Source organism: Acomys russatus, chromosome 15 (assembly GCF_903995435.1).
Source record: "Acomys russatus chromosome 15, mAcoRus1.1, whole genome shotgun sequence".
NCBI classification, from domain to species: Eukaryota; Metazoa; Chordata; class Mammalia; order Rodentia; family Muridae; genus Acomys; species Acomys russatus.
The window spans coordinates 35,682,240-35,707,611 of NC_067151.1; the positions used below are offsets into that span (position 1 = coordinate 35,682,240).

The 25,372-nt window shown below is 42.7% G+C and overlaps 1 protein-coding gene across 1 annotated transcript in view; it reads left to right on the forward strand.

Annotated features, from left to right (window-relative positions):
- Positions 1-25,372, forward strand: part of Med12l (mediator complex subunit 12L) — a 309,618-nt gene that overhangs the window by 23,260 nt on the left and 260,986 nt on the right. The window contains exons 2-4 of the mRNA XM_051157205.1: positions 3,267-3,371; positions 8,954-9,145; positions 13,704-13,863. Coding sequence (XP_051013162.1) covers positions 3,267-3,371; positions 8,954-9,145; positions 13,704-13,863 — 457 coding nt within the window. The remainder of the gene's footprint in view (positions 1-3,266; positions 3,372-8,953; positions 9,146-13,703; positions 13,864-25,372) is intronic.

Here is a 25,372-nt window from a genome sequence, read left to right on the forward strand (position 1 = left end):
AACCCCACTTGAAGGGGCTTATACTCAAAGGGTGGAGGGGGGTGTCTAAGAGGGTGGAGTCAATTGAGAGTAGAAAGAAGACTGCAAAACCAACAAATCTCTAAAGCCTAGTATTTCCTTTTGAGTAACTCACAACCCTTGTGAGTATAAATATATGCTGCCACTCAGTGTTTCTCTTGACACTTCAGTGGCAAATAACAGGCAAACGCACACCCAGTTTTCCTATGATCCTCTCTCCTCATGACCCCATTTGTACCTCTGCTTGTTTAGACACTAGACTACAGACATTTTTCCTCAACTTCTTCTAAGGTTGATCAAAATCTTCCCAACTTAAAATATGCGTTATGTAATTTTTGTCTTAACAAACTAGACGATTAATATGAAAATAGGCGGACCAGTTTGAGGCATCTTTGGCTATGGTTCAGCAGTCTGCCTTCTGTGTGGATCATCAGTTGAGTGGCCACCTCAGCTGGGAGGAGCCTTGATTCCCACAGAACTGTGTTGTCTGTATTGGGGTCTTTTGAAAGTGGCCAGAGCAGCGGCGTGCCAAGACACTCACTAAAGCACACGCAATGCCTGGCATGGCATATTCTAGCAGACTGAGGTTCTTAGCCAAGGTGACCATTTTGACTAATCACAGCAGCCCATGGAACAGTTTTTTTCTGTTTCACGTTGGCAGTGGGTGTCTGCCATTCTCTCTTTTGTGCTGTGGCGACTGTCACATTGCCTCATTTCCTCCAACTTCTCGTTTGCATTCTGTATTTTCAAGCTCTGATTTAGTCTATAACTCAGTGGTAATCTGGGCAGGTCAAGGAGGTCTCCCTCCCCCTCTGCCCCCCCTCCCCTCTCTCCCTTTTCCTTTCCCTTCCCCCTCCCCCCTCTCTGCTATTAATTTATAAAATTCCAGGCTATTAGCCAGGCATAGTGGTGCACGCCTTTAATCTTAGCACTCAGGAGGCAGAAGAGGGTGGATTTTGTGAGTTCGAGGTCATTCTGGTCCACAGAGCGAAATCTAGGACAGCCAGGGCTACACTGAGACCCTGTCTCGAAAAACAAAAAACAAACACACAACAACAATAAACAAATATAATAACGATGATGGTGAAACAACAATAATAATCAACAAATACGATGATGACGACAACGATAATAATTCCTATTATTATTCCAGGCTATTTTTTGATGTGTTCTAACCAGGAAAAGTTTTCCTCCATCTATTTAAGGAGGTCATTTTTAGGACCCGTAGGAGTAGCATTGTATTTTTAGATGTTTTCATGTGACATTTGTTCTTGGTGGCATGGAAATGTTTCTTTGTAGTCTAGAATCATTCAAAGGATAGTGTTTCAATGTTGACTCTGCCCAGATGGCGCACTAGCGTAGTGCATGCCACGTTTCTTACCTGTGTAATGAATTTGACTATGTAGCCCCTGAGTTGATAATGATTGAGTGAACCAGAACGTGTAAAACCAGTGACACCCCCCACCCCTAGCTGTAGGATGTAGGGGGCGTGCTTACTGCCAACAAAGCTTATTACATGAAACCTTCATTTCTGTCCTCAGCCCACTATGGGGTCTGGAGAAAGTTGTGTGGGCAACCCCGTTGAATCTAAAATAGGGCAGGCAACCAGGGAGCTCGCCTAGCAGAATGACACTGGCTGTTCTCCCAGAGCACCTGGGTTTGATTCCCAGCACCCACATGGCAGCTCACAGCCATCTTTAACTCCCAATTGTGATGCCTTCTAGCCTCCACAGACACTGCATGCCTGCGGTGCACAGAAATGCATGCAGGCAAAACATGCATGCACATACAAATAAATAAATACAAAAAAAATTAGGGTAACAAGGAAAGAGATTCAAACTATGAACTTCTCAGAACACTTTTATGATCTTGGGTTGTGAGATGCTCAGGAGGTAAAGGAGCGTGGTGTCAAGTCTCAAGACCAGAGTTCAATCCCCCGGGACCCACATGCTAGAGGGACAAAACTGCTTCCCACGAAAAGTTTTAAAAAGCTTTCTGCAATCTCTTATTTCTGTGTGTGAGGGAAGGAGCTGCTCACTTCGTTTTCTTTTTCCAATTTATAAGAGTTAATAGAAGAGTAGGACCTTTGCAGGAGTTACCTTTCTCCCTGCTGGGACCAAGTGCCTCTCAGGAGGTAATTTAGGGGAGGGAGGATGTTGGCTTAAGGTTGATGCAGTAACATTCCATCATGGCCCCAGGAACTTAAGGGGCTTGGGTATAAGGTGCCCATAGTCAGAGAGCAGACATGAGAGCTCATCTCAGCTTGCTCTTTCCTTTCTCTTAAGTCCAGATCCCATCCCCTGGGATGGTGCCATCACAGTGAGGATGAGTCCTCCCTGCTGAGTTAGGCTTTTCTTTTTTTTTTTTCTCTTTCTCTTTTCTTTTCTTCTTTTTTTTTAATTAAAAAAGTTTTTATTATAATTTATTCAGATTACATCCCGATTGTTATCCCCTCTCTTGTCTCTTCCAATTCCCACCCTCCCTCCCTCTTTCGCCCTATTCCCCTCCCCTAGACCTCTGACAGAAGGGGACCTCCTCCCCCACCATATGACCACAGCCTATTAGGTCTCATCTGGATAGCCTGCTTCCCCTTCCTTTATGTGCCACCAGGCCTCCCCACCAAGGGGAAGTGATCAAATAGGGGGCACCAGAGTTCATGTCAGAGTCAGTCCTCACTCTCCACACAACCATGGAGAATGAGCTGTCCATTGAGTAGATCTGAACGGGGGTGGGGGTGGGGGTCTAGGTTTACTGCATGCATTGTCCTTGGTCTATACTCACTTATAAGTGGATCTTAGGCCAACCTAGGTGTCCTCTGAGAGTCACCACTCAGTGGGGGATCGGGACAGATGCTGGAACTTGTAGCTGGACTCCAGGTGAGAGTGGTATGGAAGAATGAGAGGATGGAAAGACCCAGAAGGTTCAGGAGCCCCACAGGAGACTTCTCTGAGGATACTTTTCCTAGACATACCCAGGCATGTGTTTCTATGGTGCCTTCAGTCCTTCCAGAGTGGCAGTCGAGACCGACTCAGTCAAGATAACCTCTGCGCTCTACACATTCGCAACGTTCACTTGATCTTTCACGTATGTATTGGCTTTTAAAACAGGTTTCTGCTCTCTTGCTTACTGGCCTCTCCACCGCTTTCTCTTACAGATGATAGCACACTAAGTTATTGCTCAGGCCGCAGTGTCTGGATTAACTTGAAGCCTTTCTATTCCCTGCTTAATCGATGTGTTCTCTTGAACAGGATGAACTTACTGCCGTGAATGTAAAACAGGGCTTCAACAACCAGCCGGCCTTCACTGGAGACGAACATGGCTCAGCCAGAAACATTGTGATCAACCCGTCGAAGGTAATGCTGACTGTTGCCCATAACTCCCACAAAGGTGTGGTTGTGGTCCCCTTGACTGATATATATATATATATATATATATATTTTTTTTTTTTTTTTTTTTTTTTGAGCTATATTCCATGTTCAAAGTTTCCTTGCGTCTGCAAACCATGAAGCACACATGGCGTTAGTTGTCTGGCCCTACATTCTGAGGCCACTACAGTGTCCCTTTCCACTTTCTATTTGTTTTTTTTTCTTTGTTTGTTTGTTTTTTTTTTTTTTTTTTAATGGCTCTCACGGCTGCCGTTATAGAAGAGTCTGTGCTGGTTTTACACCACAGTATAGATTTGTTTTGTTTTCCTATGACCGTTTAGGTTGACTGGTTTTGCTAAGACTATATTCAGTGCATTATGTTGGGAGGAGTGCAATGCCAATTCGCCCTATGGCTGATTACACTAAGTTCAATCATTCTGTTATTGTGATGCCCACTGTCTCCCTATGTTATATAAATAGCAATCTTTACTTGGTAATCTCTAGTTATTTTATTTTTTTCTTGAACTTAGGACTTCCAGATCCTATGCAGATGTCCTGCCACCGAGCTGTTACCCCACGTCCCTCATAATGATATTTTGAAGTCATATAAACAACCTATTGTTCAATAAATTTCATACAAGGGTTTGATTATGTTTTTTTCCTCTACATGTCACTTCTTTATTACTATTATTGTTATTGTTGTTATTATTTTAGACAGGGTCTCACCAGGTAGCCCTGCCGGGCCTGTCTCTTGCTATTTAGGCCAGATTGACCTTGAATTTTAGCAGCCTTCTTGTCCCTACCCTCTGTGTGCTGGGATTACAGGCATGCCTAGCTCACTGATGGGTCTCCCTGAATGGTTTATTGTGCTGGGAGCTGACATGTTTTCCTACTTATCATTCCTCATACATGCATTAGCTGGAGTTCTTTTGTGAAGAGCCCTCTTTATTCCTCATCTTTTCTGTGTCACTGTGGATTACTTTAGTGCCACTCTTTGTTGTTTTTTGTTTGTTTGTTTGTTTGTTTTTGTTTTTTGTTTTTTTTTACTTTTTATGATTTATTACCTTTATTTTTCTGGCTGCCAAAGTTTTCCAATGTTTGGTTAGTTGGGGCCTAAGCATCCCCACTGGTCTCACTGTTGCACACCAGCTTCCAGGTTCATCTGGTTCCGCCTGTGTCTGCCCTTGAGTGCTCGGCGTGCTTGGCTGGGGTATTGTTAGTTCGAGGCCCCTTTCCATGGACGGAGAGAACAAACGCCTGCCTGTCTGAGACACCTATTTTGTCTACCGACCGGTTGTCAGCATTTCCAAGTGCACCTCACATAGTATTTCCTTATCTTTTCCTTTTTGGTCTTTGTGTCTTCCTTTCCCTGAAGTAAGGATTGCTCTCTGTGATGTCAGTAGAGTTTGCATTATAATGCAACACACATAAAATGTTTCCGAGGAAGTGTTTTCAGCGCCATCACAACAACCAAGTTTCTATGTAAGATTTACAGCTTTTCCACAATGCCCATGTCCTTAGGCTGACTTTCATTACAAATGTATAATCAGAGTTGGAGGGAAGCGGCTTTGGAGGGGCTGGAGGACGGAAAGGAAGGAGAGAAGTGATTAATTATATTTTAATTAAAAATGTAAAAGATTATAATCAGAATTTTATGTTCAGAAGTTTATCAAATTAAATTTCCTTTTCCATGGATGAATTAGGAAGGGTATTTTTGCTCACTTTTTTTTAGTGATCGCTTGTTAAATTCTTTTTACATTATTACTCTTTGACATTAAAATACTTTTACTCTCATGAGGTTAAAAACATATATACGAGAAATAAACAAAATGCAAATCAATATCTACACTTCCTTTCTCTCATAAAAACACACAAATAATTGACTGTTTGCTGCTAAACCATGGGTGGAATTACTATTGAAAAGATGTGTGTGTGTGTGGCGGGGGGGAAGGAAGCATTTTGTATATAGTTCTATTGACCAGACATGGTGATATTTTAAAATTTGCTTGTTTGCAATCTTTATACATTTCATGTTACAACTATAATTGTGTATTTGTGAATAATATACAATTAATATATGTAATTCGGTATACATAATGCTTGCCACATAACATACTTTGATGTGTACATCTTGGGCAGTGCGTACAATCACATTACTATATAACCAACACCCTACTACCTGTCCCCAGAACTTTTTCATCTTTCTTAAGTGATGCATTGCCATGTCCTGCATGGCTTGGTCCTAGACACCTGAAGAATGGGGCAATTAGAGGATAAAGAAACATTGCTCATTGAAGAAATGACAGGCGCACATAAAGAAAAGCTGAGATCAGGTGGGTTGTGCTGGCTTTGGTGGAGGGCATTCCAGCAACCTGGAAATACAGTACAGGGGCAGGGCCTGGCCAGTCTGGGTAGTGGGTCTCTCTGGAGGGACAGTTGTAGTCTGCAAACATCTTGGAGGAGGGAACCATCATCTGCATTCTGCCTCAACTACAACAGAGAGATTTGTCTCCTGCAGTTTGTCCTTTGACCTCCATATGCTCTGACATGGATGTGCCTGGACACCCCCACCTTCACTCCATACATACATAACATTTATACTCATCTCTTATACATGCAAATAATAATACAATTAAAATGAGAAAATAAAAACCTGCTGTCTAATATAGTAGCATTACGGGTTAGGGTTTCACTGTGTGGATTTTGGACATTCAGAGTTTAGTTTATGTCAGAGAGTAGGAGTGTTTTTTGATGTGTTATGAACTGCTCAGTTCTTGGTCCTTAGTGTAAAATTTCATGTTAATTTATCCAAGTTAACAAAAAAAAAATAACACTTACTACAACTTGGGCCACTTTTCTTGTGAGATCTATTCAAGGACCTACTGTTGCCTGCATGAATTGGATTTCATTAATGTGAAACGTATGAGTCTTAGTGTTTAACACCTGACCTTTTCCATGTTCTAATCAGAGGCGCTATTATCAGAATAGTTCTGAGTGGATAAAAAACAAGTGTTGAATTAACCTTCTTACACTCTGTTTGAAAGAATATAAATTGGTATTAGACCTTTTGAAGGGTGATATGGGCAGTATAATTAAATTTGCAGAATCATGCCATCAAAATTATAGAGGTTGTCCCATCCTTGCACGTAACAATGTGAGAGGCTGTTCAGTTAAACGGGATCCATAACAGTTAGAGTTTAGAACCACTGTTCCAGGTGCCTGTTCATAGTCTCTCGATTAAATAAAAGAGAGCATATCCCCGCAGACCATCATTGCGGAGCCATACAGATGAGTGAATTTCACACGCAGGCATGACATACTCAATGACTGTGCATAGTGAGCCACGTATTACCTGAAAGGAAAATAACAAGTATGGGTTTGCTTGTGTTTGTTCTAAGCCACAGCGGAAGGTACACAACCAGTTAATCAAATTGATTACTTGGAGGTAGGAATTAGGTTTCAGGAGTGAGGCTTTAAAAATACATATCTTCTGAATTTTGAATAATGCAAGTATATTGCTATTAGAAGAAAACTAAGCACTGTAGGTGGCTGGTGACATACTTGTAACTTAGCAGTTGGTGTGGAGGGAGGCAGGAATATCACACGTTCCAGGCCAGTGTGAGACAGGTCTTAACATTATTTTTTAATGTTACATGCTTTTGACATTTTTTGTTCCCTAATGTGCATTTTTCTGTCTTGCTTACTTAGGAATTTTACTTTGCTTACAGTCTGCATTTGTTTACAAGATCCACTGAAGAGAACTATAAAACATGTACTCAGTTTGTTCCATTATTAAGAGGGAACATTGATTCCTTAGAGTAGTTTTCTTTTCATTTTTATACCCCTGTTTATTGTGATTAATGTACCTACACATAATTGCAACTTAGAGGTCTCTCTAATATATAATATATGCTGTTAGCTGTTTTGTGCCCTTGGTAGAAAGTCCAAATATCAGTTGAGAAATTTAAAATTAAATATTTTGCTGCTGGTGACTGGTTGCTTACTAACTTTTTAATTTTTTTTCCAAGTTATGTACTCCCATGTCCTACATAGCTTGGTCCAGGACACCTGAATGACACAGTTTGGGAATGACATTCCCAAGTTACAGCTTCTACTTAATTTATCCACAGAATAATATAGTGTGTACTTAGTTTATCTATGTAGCTGTGCCTTCTACTTAATCTATCTACAGGAAGCTCTAGAAACATTTGCTTTAAAAAGAAAAACTCAAGTGCAATTTGTTTGAAAAACAAAATCTTTTGTCTGTTTTTCTACTCTAGTTTTCGTGAATCATTGTTCTGTTGCTGTGGAGAAACACCACAGCTGAGACAGCTCTTACACAAGAAAGCATTTAATTGAGGTCTGGCTTTCAGTTTTAGAAGTTTAGTCCATTAGCGTATTGGCAGGTAGCATGGTGGCGTGCAGGTAGGCCCTGGAGCAGTAGGCGAGAGCAACATTATGATCCATAGGCAGAGAGAGAGAGACTTAGGCGTTGGCATGGGCTTTTTACAGCTTCAAAGCCCACCTCCAGTGCCGTACTTCCTCCAAGCCCATGCCTCTTAATCCTTCTAATCCTTTCAAATAGTGCTACTTCCTGATGACAAAACATTTCAATATATGAGCCTATGAGTAATATTCTTATTCAAACCACCACACTTTTATGACTACTTTTCAGTTCAGGGGATTTCAGTTCATATTAAAAAAATAAAAAGTTGTACCAGGTTTTTGTCCTGATGATAAACTTGACTGATGGCTTCAGTCAAACCAGGTCTGAATATGTATAGGGCATTGGTTGCTTTCAACTTTAACTAAAATGGGATGCTTAATTTTTGATTTTCCATTGAAGCACTTTTTTTTCTTCTTCTTCAGGGAAGCACTTTTATGTCACTTAAGTTCCTTCTGTTTGCTAACTTTTTGTTTGTTTGTGTTGTTTTTGTTTTTGTTTTTCAAGACAGGGTTTCTCTTGTATTCCTGGCTGTCCTGGACTTGCTTTGTAGACCAAGCTGGCCTTGAACTCATACAGATCCACCTGCCTCTGTCCCCGTCCCCACCCCGCCCCCAGGTGCTGGGATTACAGGTGTGTGCCATCATACCCGGCTATTTGGTGGCACTTGTTAGAAATTGTTTGCATCATATAACTGAAAGATTCTCAGGGAACAAAATGTGATGCTTTCTAGCGTCTTGAAAACCTGTATCAGGTTTCTTACACACTTACCGAATCTCTTCTCTTTCTCCTGTTCTGCCCTTTGCCCATCTCCCCTCTTGCTCTTTGCTCCTCTCCCCATCCTGCTTTTTGCCCATCCTATACTTTAGATAACATGACATGACAGAATAGGTGGCAGAAGCCTGCTTCCCTGCCCTGCCCCATTCAGACTTAGCGACTCCCTTCCTGCCCCTCCCACCTTGTTCTTGTAAAATCGTCAGTTCAGTCAAAATGCTGACTACCCAAGTCATCTTTACCCTTTGCAATTTTCCTTTACATACATTTCTCTAGATTCTTTAAGAAAGTCATATCAAGCGTAAACACAGAGTTTCTTTAAACACCGCCTTGTTTCAATTTCTTCCTACAGATTGGTGCGTACTTCAGCAGCATATTGGCTGAGAAACTCAAGCTTAACACCTTCCAGGACACCGGGAAGAAGAAACCTCAAGTGAATGCTAAGGATAACTATTGGCTGGTTACCGCGCGATCTCAGAGTGCAATTCATAGTTGGTTCTCTGACTTAGCAGGAAACAAACCACTTGCTATTTTGGCAAAAAAGGTATCAAGTGTTTTCTTCCATCTTTACAATTACAGTTTTATACGTGAAGCTGAGATAATGTTCACACGTACATTTATGTCTCCCTATTCTTTTGTAAGGACCAAGGGTTCAGTTGCAGGCACACCCTGACAGAAAGTACCATTCTTATGTTCTTCCCTCTATAGTTTGGTTACATACGGTGCCCAGGGCGTCTAAAAACCTAAAGGATCTGCATAAATGCAGTTTATGTGAGTTTAGACATAATCTTAAAATTTAAGAATAGCAAATAAGGCTTCAGTTTTCCCCCATCACACTTTTATTTTTCTTAGATCAACATGTTCAAGATATGAAAAAGAGATTTCCTGCTTTGAGATTATTCTTTTCTGTGTTAGAATATCCATCCCAGCTCCTGTCTATAATAACACACACACACACACACACACACACACACACACACACACACACACACACACACACGGCTAAGTTAAATCTTACAAGCAAGATAAAGATTTTTATTTATTGTGTGCTTGTGTTATGAGAATATATTTTAAACAAAACAGGCATATTTATTGATGACTTTCAGAGTTTTTTTTCAAGGGTGTGTGTGGGGTAGTAGGAGGTTCTTTTAAAGTGTTGACCTTTCGTCGTAATTTTCTTCAGTTGGAATAATCAATATGTAGATTCAATAATCTTCTAGTCTAAATGATATAAGATGTCCTTTGAACGTTTATAGTAAAGAAGTTAGAAATTTCCCTCATTCTCTATCTCTGACTTCTTGTATACCTTTGAAATAATCCCAGGTATCTCTTCTCATCTCCCCTGAAGTCCCTTAGTTTTAGGGGCTCCGTCTCAGTTCTAAATATACAGTGTTCATTTCCACCTGGTACGGGGCCAGCTCAGCAGAGAATGCCTTCATATACTTGCGTTTTTGAAAGCAACTCTTTGAAAATAGTGCCTGCATCCTCCATTGGCTTTAATTTGCTAGAATGTCTTTGATACTGCATGCTGCACATAGGCAGGCAGGCAGGCAGGCAGACAGACAGACAGACAGACAGATAGGTGAGGCACCTGAAGTCTTTGCAGAACACTTGTTTAAGTGTGGCCAACCCTTCCCACAGAACTAGTGCCAGTGTCTCAACCTGCCTGGACTACAGGGCTGGAGCACTTCTTCCCCAGTGTTAAAATCATTTTGTGGTTTCATTGCGGTCCATGGATTGATTGTGTCTGAAGGCACATAAGCCATAGAGCATCCTTCAGAGTTTGATGGCTTTTGAACACCAGTTCATATCCTCCGTGCTGTCAGCTGGGTGTTCCTTGAAGTTTTCCTTGGTTATAAGCGCTGAGAATACTTCTCGGATGCCTTCTTAAAGTGGACGTTGATAAGGAATTGGTGTACTTGCTTTAAGGGTGTAGGGGTCTCTTGTCTTTTAGGAGGGAGATGACTCATGGTGTGCTGTATTAGCCATTTTCTTCTTTCTTTATTAGGAGCTGCCTCTGGCCAAGTCAGGTGTCCCTCAGGTAAGCCTTGGCATTAATTCTTTGCAAAAGTAGACATTTCTTTATACAATATTGACTCTACTTTGATGTATTCATGTCCTAGGCATTCCAGGAGTCCTTCTTGGCCCCTTCTCAGAACTTCATCCTTTTGAGATGGCAAAGGCTCTTTGTAGTTTTGGGAAAAGGACCAAATCCTCTGTACGGTCTTCATATTCAACCACTTAGTTGGCTTCTGATATTTACACGTAAGAGGGCGTAAGGCAGTAAACAGTGCTTTACTTGCCGTGATCCAGGGCCGTCTTCCAGCTCTTACCCAGCTTTTAGAATAGTTTGCAGTATCGGATGGATTATGTTCCCGGCTTGATTTCCCACTAGTATAAAGTTATACAGTACTCAGAGGTGCCTGGAAGGGATTTTTAATTAGTTACTGCCAATGCTTGATTTGGAAACAGAAAATTCTGGCAACCAGGGATATTCTTCTACCTCTTGAGCATGGCTGCTTCTTACCTGTTTGTACAGGTGCCTTTGGATCCTGTGGTCTGAGGCTCTCCTTTGGTTCTGGTCCTGTTTAGACAGTGGAGGATGGTGATGGTGGTGAGCATCTGAGGGGAGAAGTGGTGGTAATATCCTTGAGTGCATGCAAGAAGTGCACACGTAGCATCTTAATTGCCTTCGCAGCTCTAGATTGGTTGAGAATCTAAACTGCTGCCCAGTGATTACTTAAATTCAATGTCAAGTGGATGTCAGATGCTTCATTGGAAAAAAACGTCCATCACTGTAAAAAAAAATCACAAGAAACACCATTCCCTTCCCAAATTGGCCCAAACTACAGATTGGACAAAGCCATCCTACATATCTTCTTCCTTAATCAAATAACTTTCTTCGTATCTGTTTGATTGGATAATGAAGCCATGACGTGACTCAACTCGGGGAGTTTTCGTTTTTTGCTGTTTATGTAAGATCAGTGGCTTGATTTTTGTTTGCTATTTTATCTAAGCATTTCAAAATTTCAACTGTTTGTATTTCTTCCTCCTGACAGTTGCTGTTTAAGTAAATCCTTTGGTAGTCTATGAAAGGTGCTATTACTGGGGCTCTTTGGGGACACTGGCTTTTCCTTGGCATTTATCTGCGTTTTCAGGCTTTAATCTTACATCCTTTTGGTGTGTATGAGTGAGAGGCAGCCCGACCTGGACTGGTACAGTTTACACCACAGCTTCCATGCTTTATATTCTAGTGAAAAGCATCAGGGTCTTGGGCTGAATGTTTGACCCTGGGTCTTCTTGTCTCTGTCTTAAATGACAGTGAACACAGAGACCGTGTTCCACGAAAGATGTGTACAGATTTGGCTCATGTGTCTTTTGCCTCCTTTAGTTGTGTTTGTGCTGTGCAGTTTTCTGTGTATTGGGGGCGATGTGCTGAGTTCAGCGCTCAAGGCAGCAAGCTTACCTGATCAAAGACTTCAGTTTTCTGTAAGCGCAGTGTTGGCACACTGTACCTCATTGACTGAGGCAGGCAAACGTTCTTCAGCTTTGGAACAGCTCGATATTTTCTCTGGGAAGACCAACTGAAGTAGCTTGCTTTTTAGGGGCTATATAAAAAAAGGTACACTTTTTAACTCCAGGGGTCATGCCTTATTCTAGGCATGTAAATAGTTAAAAGTCTGCTGACTTGACAAGCTGTTAGGAAAAATGCTATGCTCTGAGAATTGCAATGTTTGAAGCCTAGGCTTTCAACCCAAATTCAAGTAGGATTTCTGGAGTAGCGAGATTAGCATCTTGATATCTGTGGCAGGGCTGTAGTGTCTGCTTTTGAAAGGGCGCATGAATCCGTGCCATGAAGACACTGGTATAGACAAAGCCCTACTCTGGCAACAAAGCATGACTGGTATAATTTGGATTATGCCAATAATCAATACACCTGTTTTTTGTTTTTTAAACCAGAATAACAACTTAGTGAGGTGCATAGGATTGGTATTATCAAAATTCATCAATGGCTGGAAAGTGATGGACTTGACTGGCAAAGGCCAGGGCAGTAGTACAGAAGTGGTCATCCGCTGTGGGGAATGGCATGTGTGCACCATACAGTCTTCCTAGTCCCATCCTACTGCATTGTAACAAATGTACTCCTGTTCACTTTTTTTTTCTTACCATATTCATAAACTGAGTAGATGACAGAGATGAACAGAGTCGAATGGGCTACTCATAGGATATTTATGAGGCATTTGAAAGAATGAATTAACTCTTTCAAACTGTTCACTGGTATACTGGGATGCTAATTTGCTGAATTGTGCCTTGGTGGTCTTGAAGAAATAATTAACACCCTCCAGTGTCTACTTCAGCCAGTGAATTAATTGTCCAGCTATTGTAGCTCAGTGTTGATTAGGCAGATTCACTATCCGTCATCTTAGGCTCTACTTAATTTTTTGGGCTAATGACACTTTCAGAAAGTTTCTTGAAATTGTTGCTTTTATGGAATGTTGTGGTTAGAAAGCCTCATGGAAGAAAGTATCTGCAGATGAAGTGTAGAAGGATAACAAATTCTATCTGATCTTTCCCTTCCAGTTTTGGGGAAGAGTATTATGAAATTATTTTCCCTGTTTGTTCATAACTTAACTTATCTGAGAATGTGGCAAGATTTATTTTGTAAATAAGAAACCATAGCTGATAACCTTTTTGTGCTAAATGTGATTTTGATTTTTGTTTCTTAATGAAAATTGGCTTAAGGTTTCTTGCCTCTTTTAAAACCTCATGTACTTTTTAATTTTATTTTTTAAAGATTTTATTTATTTTATATATGAATGCTCTATCTGCTTATATGCCTGCATGACTGAAGAGGGCATCAGATTCCAGTATAGATGGTTGCGAGCCATCGTGTGGTTGCTGGGAATTGAACTCAGGACCTCTGGAACAGTAGACAGTATCCCTTGAGCCATCTCTCCAGCCCCTCGTGTACTTTTTGAAGCTCCATCAAGCCTACTTTCTTATAGCAGCATATAACTCCCAGCCCTTTTCTTGCTTCCTTCCCTGTAAGTTTGCCTAGCAAAGCTCTAGTGTGTGATTGTGATAATGTTGTTTCTTTCTAGGTCCCCATCCTTAGTAAAAAAGAGGATGTCTTTGCATACTTAGCTAAGTATTCTGTGCCAATGGTTCGAGCAACGTGGCTGATCAAGATGACCTGTGCCTATTACTCTGCTATTTCTGAAGCTAAAATTAAGAAACGCCAGGCTCCAGATCCCAATTTGGGTAAGTGAGGCAGCGTGTGAATGCTTTACATTTCCCTATGGATTCTTCAAGTAATTGTCAGCTGCACCCTCTTAGAGCTCAGCATCCCAGCATGGTGAGCACTGAGAAAGTTGACGGTACTGCTGAAAGTCACTTGCTCTTCCACTCGGCAAGTCCTGTTGATAGCTCTCGAATGTACCTTGTCTGAACTGTGCACAAGCGTAGCCATGGAGGTACTGATCAGACCACTGTCATCTCCTGGCTGGAGAGAGGCAACCTCTGACAGGCTTTTCTGTATGCTTTCACTCCAGTTGAGCAGGCCTTAAATCCAATAAGAATATGAATTTAAAACTGTTAATGTTTAAATCGATAACGGTTGAGGACCTGCTGTACTGCTTCTCATGATAGCACACACGGGCTTGAAATCTGAAAAATGCTAAAGCCTACACGTAAAAACAACTTAGCACTGTATGAGTTTGCTTATAACCCCTTAAGCCAGCGGCTCTCAATCTTCCTACTGGTACAGTCCTTTAACATAAGTTCTTCATGTGGGCCCACCCAAGATGTATCTAACTGGAATCTCTGAGAATGGGCTATATATCTCATTATAAAGAAACAGAGTTTTTAAAAAAAATTAAATCTTCAAGCGTTTCGTATAGTGTATCTTGTTCACATTTACCCCCTTTAACTCTGTGTTCTCCCTTCCGCATCCCTCCTATTTTGCTGAAGAGGAGATTCTCTGGAAACTGGTCCTCTGGCTCACACAGTCTTTCTGTCTTGTCTTCTGCGATTGTTTCCTCAACCTTAAATGTGCGGGTTGTTTAGTAAAGACAGGGTTACTTTGTGTAGCCTTGGCTGTCCAGCAACTCCTTCTGTAGTAGACCGTGCTGGTCTTGAACTCAGATCCGCCTAACTCTGCTTCTCAAGTGCTGGGATTTAAGGCATGTGCTACCACTGCCTGGCTAAACACAAGCCTCTTTGATGAGAGAATAAGTAGTTAGAATATAGTTTGGAGTTGTACTGGTTTAGGAAAGTGGCGGTAGTAGGTTCTGTGTTGTCCCTGGCTTTGGGTGGTTGTATAATTTCACAGCGCTAGGCACGATTTTCCTCCTGTAGAGGTCTGAAGTTACCTTAGGTGACATGCCTCTGATTTATTGGTTACCCCCAGGATCCGTGCCACCGTTGCATCTTCTGGGATCTGTTGCCATGCCTGTCATTGTGGTGGTTCATAGGCATTACAGCTGGGTTGTAGAACTGTTGATTGCTTTTCTCCCTGGCTGGCTTGCTTGGCTCCTTCTGATGTATTCAGTGAGCAGGCTTTCAGGTCAGGTCCACATAGATTGCTGCGAGTCTTGTGTCTGATGTGTGGTGTCCTCAACATTAGGGTCTTACCTTCCTTTTACGGAAGGCACTAAGGGAAACAGCAATACCCTGTATGGTTTTGGGATTTTTTTAGACTCCCTTGACTAACAACTGCAAAGGGATTTTCCTATACTTAGCACTAGAGATTCTGTTAGTCTGTCTTTTCGGAGGGAGCATTGTCACCCTGATTCGCGTAACTTCATTAAATTATATCTATGTGTGTATACAACCAAACTTTATGTATGCAACTTTAGGTAAACACAGTATAATTCCTTATGGCTTTTTCAAACATCCTTAGTGTTACTTTTCCTTCTTCCTTCTTCCTCTATGTGTCCCTTTGTTTCCCTTCCCCAGGTATGTTTCTCCTCACACTGTCCCCATGTCCTTCTATACAGCAACCGTGTCTTACTATCCCCCCCCCCTTTTAACATGCTTTGGGACAGGCAGATTTACATTTGTTCATTGAGACAGAGTCTTGCTGTGTAGCTCATGCTGGCCTGGAACTTCCAATCTTCTTGCTTCATTTTTCTGAGCACTCAGATTGTAATATGTGCTGCCATGTGTGGCCCCAGGGATTGTTGCTTGACTCAAGTTGAAAACCAGTAATTTAAAGGAAAAACAAAGAGGTGTCTTTCTATAAGTCCATTGTAAGTATAAAGTACATGCTAAAATAATGTTGTAAGTCCAGTCAAATGCCATTATGGTCTGTAAGGCAGTGTATGACTGATGATGTGCCTGCCAGATGTCTTAGTTCTGTTCTGTTGCTGTGACTAGGCACCATGACCAAGGCAGCTTATAAAAGGAAGCATTTAATTTAGGGCTTAACAGTTCCAGAGGCTGAGAGCCTGTGGTCATCCGGGAGTATGGCGGCAGGCAGGTAGGCAGGTAGGCAGGCATGGTGCTGAAGTGGCAGCTGGATGTTCTTTATCTTGTATGCCACATGGCAGGGATCAGGTGGGGACATGAGCCGGTGAGTGAGTGAGAGCATTCTGATTGGGAATGGCGTGGATTTTTAAATTTTTTATTATTAAAGACATTTATTTTGTATATAGTGCTCTGTCTGCATGTACGCCTGCACGCCAGAAGAGGGCACCATATCTCATTATAGATGGCTGTGAGCCACCATGTGGTTGCTGGGAATTGAACTCAAGACCTCTGGAAGAACAGTCAATGCTCTTAACCCCTGAGCCATCTCTCCAGCCCCTGGCATGGACTTTTTAAACCTCAGAGCCCACCCTCCAGTGACACACCTTCTCTAAAAGTCATGCCTCCCAATCCTTCCCAAACAGTGCCACCAGTCATGGGACAAGCATTCAAACACCTATGGGGCCTATGCGGGGGGGGGGGGGCATTCTCACTCAGCACTAGAATATAAAATACTCTCTATTTTCGTGCTGTGATGCTATCTTTTCTGTAACGTACATTAAATGCAAAGAGCTTCAAGTTCAAGAGCCCTGTCAACCCAGTCCCACATGTTTTTTTGGTGGGTTTCTATGTCCAGCATATATGGCTGGGTTGCTAAAACGTCCCTTTGTGCCCACCATACCATCTGCCCCATTTTCTACTTCTTTCAAGCTTCTGATACCTTCATTAGCAACTATGGGTACAGGAAGTTTCCTTTATTGCCTTGATGGCATCATAGTGGACTGGCTGATGCCTTTCTCCAAGGACTGTTACCCAGTCAAGGAAGAGCTGTTGCTTTGGCCTTCCAACAGAGGTCTGTGGTTCTTAGAAGGTCATCGCAGCTCCTTATTTTAATTGAACCTGAAAGTGGAGAGTTTTCCCACTCCATTTACTTGTCTCACCATTTCTCCAACCAGGTCTGGCATCAGCTCCATAACTTTGTGCCTTTGCCCCCTTGGAGGGCAACCACAGTTAGTGTTGACCTCATCTGTGCAAGGGCAGGCTGTACAAGCAGCAGCAAATACAAGTTTTGTATCATAGCAGTATACTGAACAATCAAGGGACGATCATTCTTGCTTGTGGTAAAGTCAGTCTCTGGCTTTTATAGATCTGATAAAATTCGTGACAATGGGTGAACAACACAGATCCCAACAGTATTTTCTTCTCTGTCTCCCTGTCTCTCTTCCCTCCATCCCTCCCCCTCTGCCTCCCTGTCTCACCAGTCAGTGATAATATAAGCTGGGATATCATGCCATTGAGGCACAGTTCTCCAGAATGAGAGTTTCTTTCTTGATGTATTGCTTTTTTTTTTTTGTGTGTGTGGAGCCATTCCTTATGTATATAGATGAGTTTCAAATACGAGTGGTTACGAGTATTACGGAATTAAGATTTATAAAGAGCTTAGGGCATTGCTCAACCAGTTTTTGTCCTAAGCATTTCTTTCTTGCTTCGACACTGGATTGCAACTCAACACATGATACACATGTGCTGGGTGTGTGTGCCACAGCTAACTCCTGTGTGCTGGGTGTGTGTGCCACAGCTAACTCCTGTGTACTGCGCAGGGGGGCCACAGTTAACTCCTGTGTGCTGTGTGTCGGGGCCACAGCTAGCTCCTCTGTTCTGTCACAGCTAATTCTTGTGTTCTGGATGTGCGGGCCACAGCTAACTCATGTGTTCTGGATGTGGAGGGGGTCACAGGAAACTCCTCTGTGCTGGGTGTTTGGGCCACAGGTAACTTCTCTGTGTTGGATGTAGGGGCCACAGCTAACTCCTGTGTGCTGGGCAGGGGGGTCACAGGAAACTCCTCTGTGTTGGATGCAAGGGCCACAGGTAACTCCTCTGTGCTGGGTGTTTGGGCCACAGGTAACTCCTGTGTGCTGGGTATCGGGAACCAGTCAAGTTTTCAGGAACTGTCTTCCTAACACCTGGTGGCTGCTTTCTCAGACAGAACACTTGCTTTGCAGATCTCCACAGTGGCCACATTCTAAGTGGGTTCCCTCCCACCTGGAATCAGTTGGCCAGGGTCGCTTTTGCTCCAGGAACATGAGAACCTTTTTATATATATTTTTAACCTGCAAGTATAAATATGCCATGTATACTGTATGGAACGATTCCATTTTTCAAATACCTGATCTTGTTTCCCTGCGATCTTGCTGCATCTGGTGGCCTCTTGAGTTTTCTCATTGTCTTCAGACTCTCTAATTATACAGAACATTTAGAAGCACTTGCCTGCATCAGTACAGTCATTATGCTGCAAGGTTCACACTCCAAGTCAGCTATACAGCCAAGTAAATACTCACAAATGTGGGGCGTTAGATAAGATTGAATGCATTTGAGGAGATTTAACTTGCAGAATTACGTTCTGTGTCCTGGATTTGATAGCGAGACCATTTGTTCAGCATGTTTGGGGCTAGATTGACTATCCAGTGTTGCTGTTTCCTAGGGTTGGTCTTATGGCTTTTGTCGTCTTGTTGATGTTTTTAGGATTTGTATAGTGGTTTTTTTTTTTTTTTTTTTTTTTTTAGTAGAAATGGCTTTTATTCTTTTGTAATAGAAACATATGTTTTAGTTTCTGTTCCACGTTCAGCACTGGACCAGAGCTATAAAAACGGTGTTGTTTAATTTTATTGGCAGAAGCTTTTTTTTTTTTCCCTAAAGCTAAGTGGGATGACAGTAACGAGGCAAGACACAGACACTATCATGTAGAGAGTATAGATGTAGTGTATAGATATCTTAGTCACTGCTCTATTGCTTTGAAGAGACACCATCACCAAGGCAACACTTGTAAAAGCAAGCATTTAATTGGGGGCCTGCTTATAGTTTCAGGTGGCCTTGGTAATGGAGAAGTAGCTGAGAGAGCTACATCCTGATCCAAGACACACACACACACACACACACACACACACACACACACACACACACAGAATATGTATATGATATATAAGTATATGCTATACTTATCAAATATATTAATGTATAATTAAATTCTGTTATATATGTACTTATAAAATCTCCAGGGCCTGGCTCGGGCTTTTGGGACCTCAAACCCACCACCAATAATAGACACTCTCCTACAAGGCTACCTCTCCAGATCCTTTCCGGCAGTTCCACTCCCTGATGACTGAGCATTCAAACATAAGAGCAAACGGGGACCATTTTTGTTCACGCCACCATAACAGATTAAATGAGCTGTGGTCCTTGGGAGCTTGTGCCAGCAAAACTTCCTCAGTGTGTGCAAAATTAACAGGTGAAAGAAGGGCCTTGGGTCGGTGGGAGACCTTTCATGAGCAGCTCAAAGCAGGGAGTAATGGGCCGGACAAACGGCAACACCAGGACAGGTATTTATATATTTATTCACTCATTTATATTTTTATTTTACAGGTTTTTATATATGCCAGGCAAGTACTTTACCACTGTGCTATATCTGCAGCCAAGGGCAGAGATTTCAATTGATGGAATTAAGGAGCTCAAGTACAAGTTTGTAATTCTTGGTCCTAGTGAGACCTAAAAACTAGAATGAAATAAAATAAGGAAGTGTTATAGTTAGGTGTGTTTAGTGACAGCTACTAAAGTGAAGAGAGGGTATTGTCACCTGAAGGAGAGGACATCAGAAATTACACATTTATTATCAACTACCTTTTAAAAATTATATTTGGCAGGCATGATGCATGCCTTTAATTCTAGCACTTAGGTGGTAGAGAGGCAGGGTCATCTTTGTGAGTTCAAGGCCCGCCTGGTCTATATGTAGAGAGTTGAGGACCAGCTAGTATGAGAGCGTGTCTAAACAAACTGTTTTGTTTTTACTGGCTAACAAAGAACTATGCTCGCTTACAAAAATTTTTTCAAACAAAATTTAGTTGTGCCATTTCTCTTTTGCTAGTTATTATTTATTTATTTATTCCTTTATTGGCAACTTGATACAAACTAGAGTCATTTGGGAAGGCGGATCCTCAGTTGAGACATTGACTTCATTGTCTTGGCCTGTAAATATGTCTTTGGGCCGTTTTCTTGCTTAGTGACTGATGAGGGCAGACCTGGACCACTGTGGGTAGTTCTAGCCCCTGGGCAGGGGGTCCTGGGTCAGATGAAGGAGCAAGCTGAGCATGGTGTGGATAGGGATCCAGGAAGCAGCAGTCCTCTGTGGTCTCTCTTTTAGTTCCTCCCTCCAGGTTCTTGCCCCGGTGTCGCTCAGGAGAGGAACGGTGCCAAATAAACCCATTCCTCTCCCAGGTTATGTGTGGTCAGTGTTTTATTGCAGCACCAGGGAAGCAAAGGAGAGCATCTTTCCCCTTCTTCCCTACTGGCCCTCTCTCCTTGTTCCCTTCTAACCCCAGTGTTCTTTACACCTTTCATGTTACAGGCACCTATTATCTCCTCTTCCCAGTACTTCTTGGTCCCCTTTCGTGCTCCATGATTTTATGTCAAGATGACATACAAAAGAGTTATCAGAGAAGAAGGAATGACAGTTGAGAAAAGCCACCATAAGACTGGCCCGTTAGACGCCCTGTGAAGCGTTTTAAAATTAGTGATTGAGGTGTGTGTGTGTGGTGTGTGTGTGTGTGTGTGTGTGTGTGTGTGTGTGTGTGTGTGTGTGTGTGTGTGTGTGTGTCCCTGTAAAGAAGGCAGGCTGAGCAAAGCCAATAGCAGCATTCCTTCATGGCCTTTGCTTAGGTTCCTGCCTCTGGTTTCTGCCCTGAATTCCCCCTTCATGGTGGATTGTCAATCTGTGAGATGGAAACAAATCTTTTCTCCCCAAACTGCTTTTGGTTCTGGTGTTTGTTACGGCAATAGAAACCATGACTGAGCCGAAAATATCTCCGTTCATAGCCGGCACCTACCTGTACAACTCGTTACTTGCATATAACACAAACTTGAAAAGTTAGCAGCCAGGTATGAGAATATGTATGTAGCATTAGTCTTTTTGAGACTGGGCCATGCCACTTAATGTACTTTTTGGTTCCACCTGTTTCCCTTCAGTTTTCATAATTTTATTTTAACAGTTGAGTAAAATTCCATTGTGTGTATTGGCCATATTTTCATTATTATTATTATTTCTGTTGATGAACATCCAGGAGGTTTTCTTTTTCTTTTGTGAATAGAGGAGCAGTTAACACAGCTGTGCAGGTATCTGTAGTGGGATGTAGAGTCCTTCATATGTACCCAGGCGGGCAGAGCTACATCACATTAGGGTAGTTTTAGTTTTAGTTCTTTGACAAGCCCCCTTTTTTACTCCTGTGGTATTAAACTAATTTTCCTCTTCTGTCAGCAGCAATAAGAGTTTTGTTTAGTTTCATTTGTCTTATGAACTGAATCAATTTTGTTTTTTCAGGGAATAGGTATGTTTAGCTGCCTTAAGTGTTTTGATCTTAACAGAGAAAAACACTTTAAATGGACCAGCTAATAGTTCTGAATGAAAAGCTAAATTCCAAACGTAGTCACTACTGTAGTATTTAAAAAGATTAGGAAATGTTAGTGTTATTTTTATAAAACTCTGTTTCTCTTAGTTTATTTCTTAACCTGGGTATCACACAAATAATTGAGACTCTTTTTTGCTTGTTTATTAGGCTTTACAACACTATCTTGAGCAGTTTAAGTCTGTTCTTAACCCTCTATGCTATCCTGACTCCATCTTGACCAAAATCCCCAAGTTACTTGCTCTTTAGTTCTTTCTTTGCCCCAGTTAATTCATCATCTCTCCTGTACCACTGCTTGTGGATGAATCCCCCACTTCCTCCTCTAACTCCTCCTTCCCTGGCTGGCAGGAAGTCCAGCCCTATTCCCTCCCCTGCTCAGAGACTGGCTGTAAGCTGCTTTATTGGCATACAAGGGGACATTGGGTAGCAGAGTTTATACAACATTGAGACACAGGATTCTCAGAACAAGGCTTGCAACCAGATATGGAGGGTACAGAAATCAGCATTTGAATCACACAATAACCTTATTGTGTAAAGTTGTAACACTGAAACTTAGTTTTTTTTTTTTCTAAACAGTAGAAGTCATACACTTGTCTGCAGATTTTTACCCTGTGAGCTATTGTCATGCTGCTGAATTAGCTAATAACAGCCACAATATTTGTTATTGATGCTGTCATTGGAACAAATATTGTCTTGTGTGTTTATGAACTGGTGTAAAGAGGGACACGTGTCCACTGCTCTGAGGCTGATGTGTTGGCGTGTGTGTGTGTGTGTGTGTGTGTGTGTGTGTGCATGTGCGCACATGCTTGTGTGCTTATTCTTGTGTGTAAGTGTAACGGCTAATCTTGGTTGTCAAGTTAACATACCTGGGAAGAATGAACCTCCATGTGGAAATACCTCCATCAAATTAGCCTGTGTGCACGTCTGTGGGGAATTTTCTTATTGCTAATTGACCTAGAAGGGCCTGGCGCACTCTGGTTGGTGCTGTCCCTGGACCTGGGCGGTAGACGAGAGCCACTTCTCTTCTATTGCACTTTTTCCTATTGTCTCCAGGTTCTGGCCTTGGCTTTCCTCAATGGTGGTATAATTTGTAAGTTAAATAAACATTTGTTTCTCCAAGTTGGTTTTGGTCAGTATTTTATTACAGCAACAGAAACTAAAACTACTGTGTGCATGTGTGCTTGTGCCCTTGCCTGTGCCTGAGGTCAACCTCAAGTGTTCATCAGGGGCCATGTTTGTTTGTTTGTTTGGGTTTTTTTTTTTTTTTTTTTTTTTCTTTTTAAAATTTTTAAATTTTTTTTTTTATTTTGAGACAAGATCTCATTGACCTGAAGCTTGCTGTTTACAAAAGGCCGGCTGTCCTGTATACCCCAAAGATCTGCCTGTTGTTCAGCCACAGCACTGGGGTTGCAATTATACTCCATTATGCCCAGATATTTTGTATGAGTTCTGAGGGACACATTATGGTCCACTGCATATATGCCATAGTTTTTGGCTTTGTGTTTTGGGGGAGACTCCCAACAATGGGAGTGAGGGGTGTTTTTGATTCTTGCCTATTTGTGGGACCCTGTTCTTCCTACTAAAGTTGCCTCTCCCAGTCTTGATGTGAGGGTTTGTGCCTGGTCTTATTGTATCTTGTTGTGCTGTGTGCAGTTGATGTCCTTGGGAGTCCTGCTCTTTTCCAGGGGTCGGGGCAGGGAGGGCAAGGGGGAGTGGACCTGGGGAGGGGGGAGGTGTGGGGGAAATTGGGAGGAGTGGAGGGAGGGGACACTGCAAGTTGGGATGTAGAGTATGAGAGAAGAACAAGTAAAAATTAAAAAACATTCTGGTCCTTATGCTTGTATAAACAGCACTTTTCTGAGCAAGCTGTCTCCCTAGCTTCAAGAAACATGGGCTTACAGAGGAAGATTTTCAGCTCGGGTGATGTTCTGTTTCCTGGCTGTTAGTCTCAGAGCTGAATTTCCACTGGCTTTTCCTTCAGCAGCACTGCTGGCTCTCTGTGGCTATTGTTGTGCCAACCAGGGGCGCCACAGTCCCCAGCTTATTAATGAATGCTGCTGGGGTTTGCGTAGGTTTTTGTGCGTCTTCTGGTTTAGTATCCGTACACTTTGAGAAGGCTGTTTGAGTCTTGGTTCCCAGATGAGGATCGTGCATGGCAATACTGGACAAAGAGCTTTAGCTTAAATATTCAAGGAGTCTCCAAAGCCCATGCTTGGACGCTGTGCTGGCCAGTGAGTGCAGACAGAGAAGATTACAGGCATCCGTCTGTAGGTGTTTCCAGTTTGGGTAGAGGGCGCACATCTACACACTCCACGTCTTGGAAGGCAGAGCGAATACTGAAAGGAATGAAGTGCAGTCCCAGGGGATAAGTGGGATAGAACTTGTGAAGTTGAGGAGATTCGTCACATTAGTGACTTATCGGTTTAGTGTAGAAAGAATGGGTTTCCTTAAGGAGGCAGAGTTGAGGGCAGGCTGCATGTTAACCAAGTAAGGACATTGCTGACAGAAGGACAGTGGGTGCATAGGGGCAGGTCAGCAAGTCAGCAAAAGCTTCTCGTGCAACTGCTGTCCTTCTGCTTCGGCTTGAGCATGGGTCAGGGCTCGAGGGTCAGTTGTGGAGGGGTCGTCTGCTGGAGGATCCTGTGTTCTCTCAGGGATGATGGGGAGCTGTGAGAGGGTTTATGATTTCTGTTATGGTCACACCACTACACATCAATTTCCTGACTACCAAATGAGGATGACTGACAGTACTCTGTGAGCACGAGATGAATCAGTGTTTTATGAGACAGATCCATACCCTTGATGTGTTTAGAAACAGCCTATGGCATGAAGTAAGTACAGACTGTGAATATAGTACAACTGCTACGAGGGGCAGCTAGCCAACACAGTTGATTATTTTCCGCACTACACTGTTACCATGTAGGTTTTTACCACTGCATTTTGTTTATACTGATGTGGCTGGAGCGAGATAATACCCCGGCCTGGGTCACTGGAAGATGCTTTGTTTCCTCCCTGGGAGAAGGTGATTGCTGTTGCCCTGCGCATGTGATGGATCTGGGCCCTTGCAGCCAACAGGCATTGCTAGGGGAGAGAATGCTGGCAGTGAATGAATGGGTCGGGTGTTGGATGTGACTGTGGGCAGAACGCTTGTCACTGGTGCTATGCAGGACAGGAGAAACAAGTAAAGTCCAAGATGCCACAGACGTGGGTGTGTGTGTGTGTGGGGGGGAGGGACAGAAGGGGGGGACAGAGAGAGGGGGGAGGGGGGAGAGAGAGATGGACAGAGAGATGGACAGAGAGAGGGGGAGACAGAGAGAGGGGAAGACAGAGAGAGGGGGAGACAGAGAGAGGGGGAGACAGAGAGAGAGGGAGACAGAGGGGGGACAGAGAGGAGGGGGAGAGAGAGAGAGAGAGAGACAGACAGACAGACACACACACACACACACACACACACACACACACACACACACACACACACAAAGAGAGAGAGGTGCGGGAGGGGCGGAGATCATTTGCTGCCTGAGCAGCTTTAATTGCGGTAGAAGTTGCTGGGTGTTTGGTATGGCAGGCGAGAAGTGATGACATATGGAATCCATGAGGTCTCTTTTTAGCGGAAGGGGTAGATTAGAAGCTGCTTAAAATGCCTTGTGGTTAAACTGCCGGGGGCGCTGCTGTTTGCTGTCATTTCTTCTGTGCCACATGAGGTTTTGAGGTTGGCTGTGCTCTTGGAACCACTCTTATCATCCCAAAATACAAAGGAGAAATAGTGGCCCCTTTCTCGTGGTGAGTGATTCCTAATGTCACTAAGGCATTTGGGCTGCAGAAATAAGCCCTGCAAAACACATAGTTGA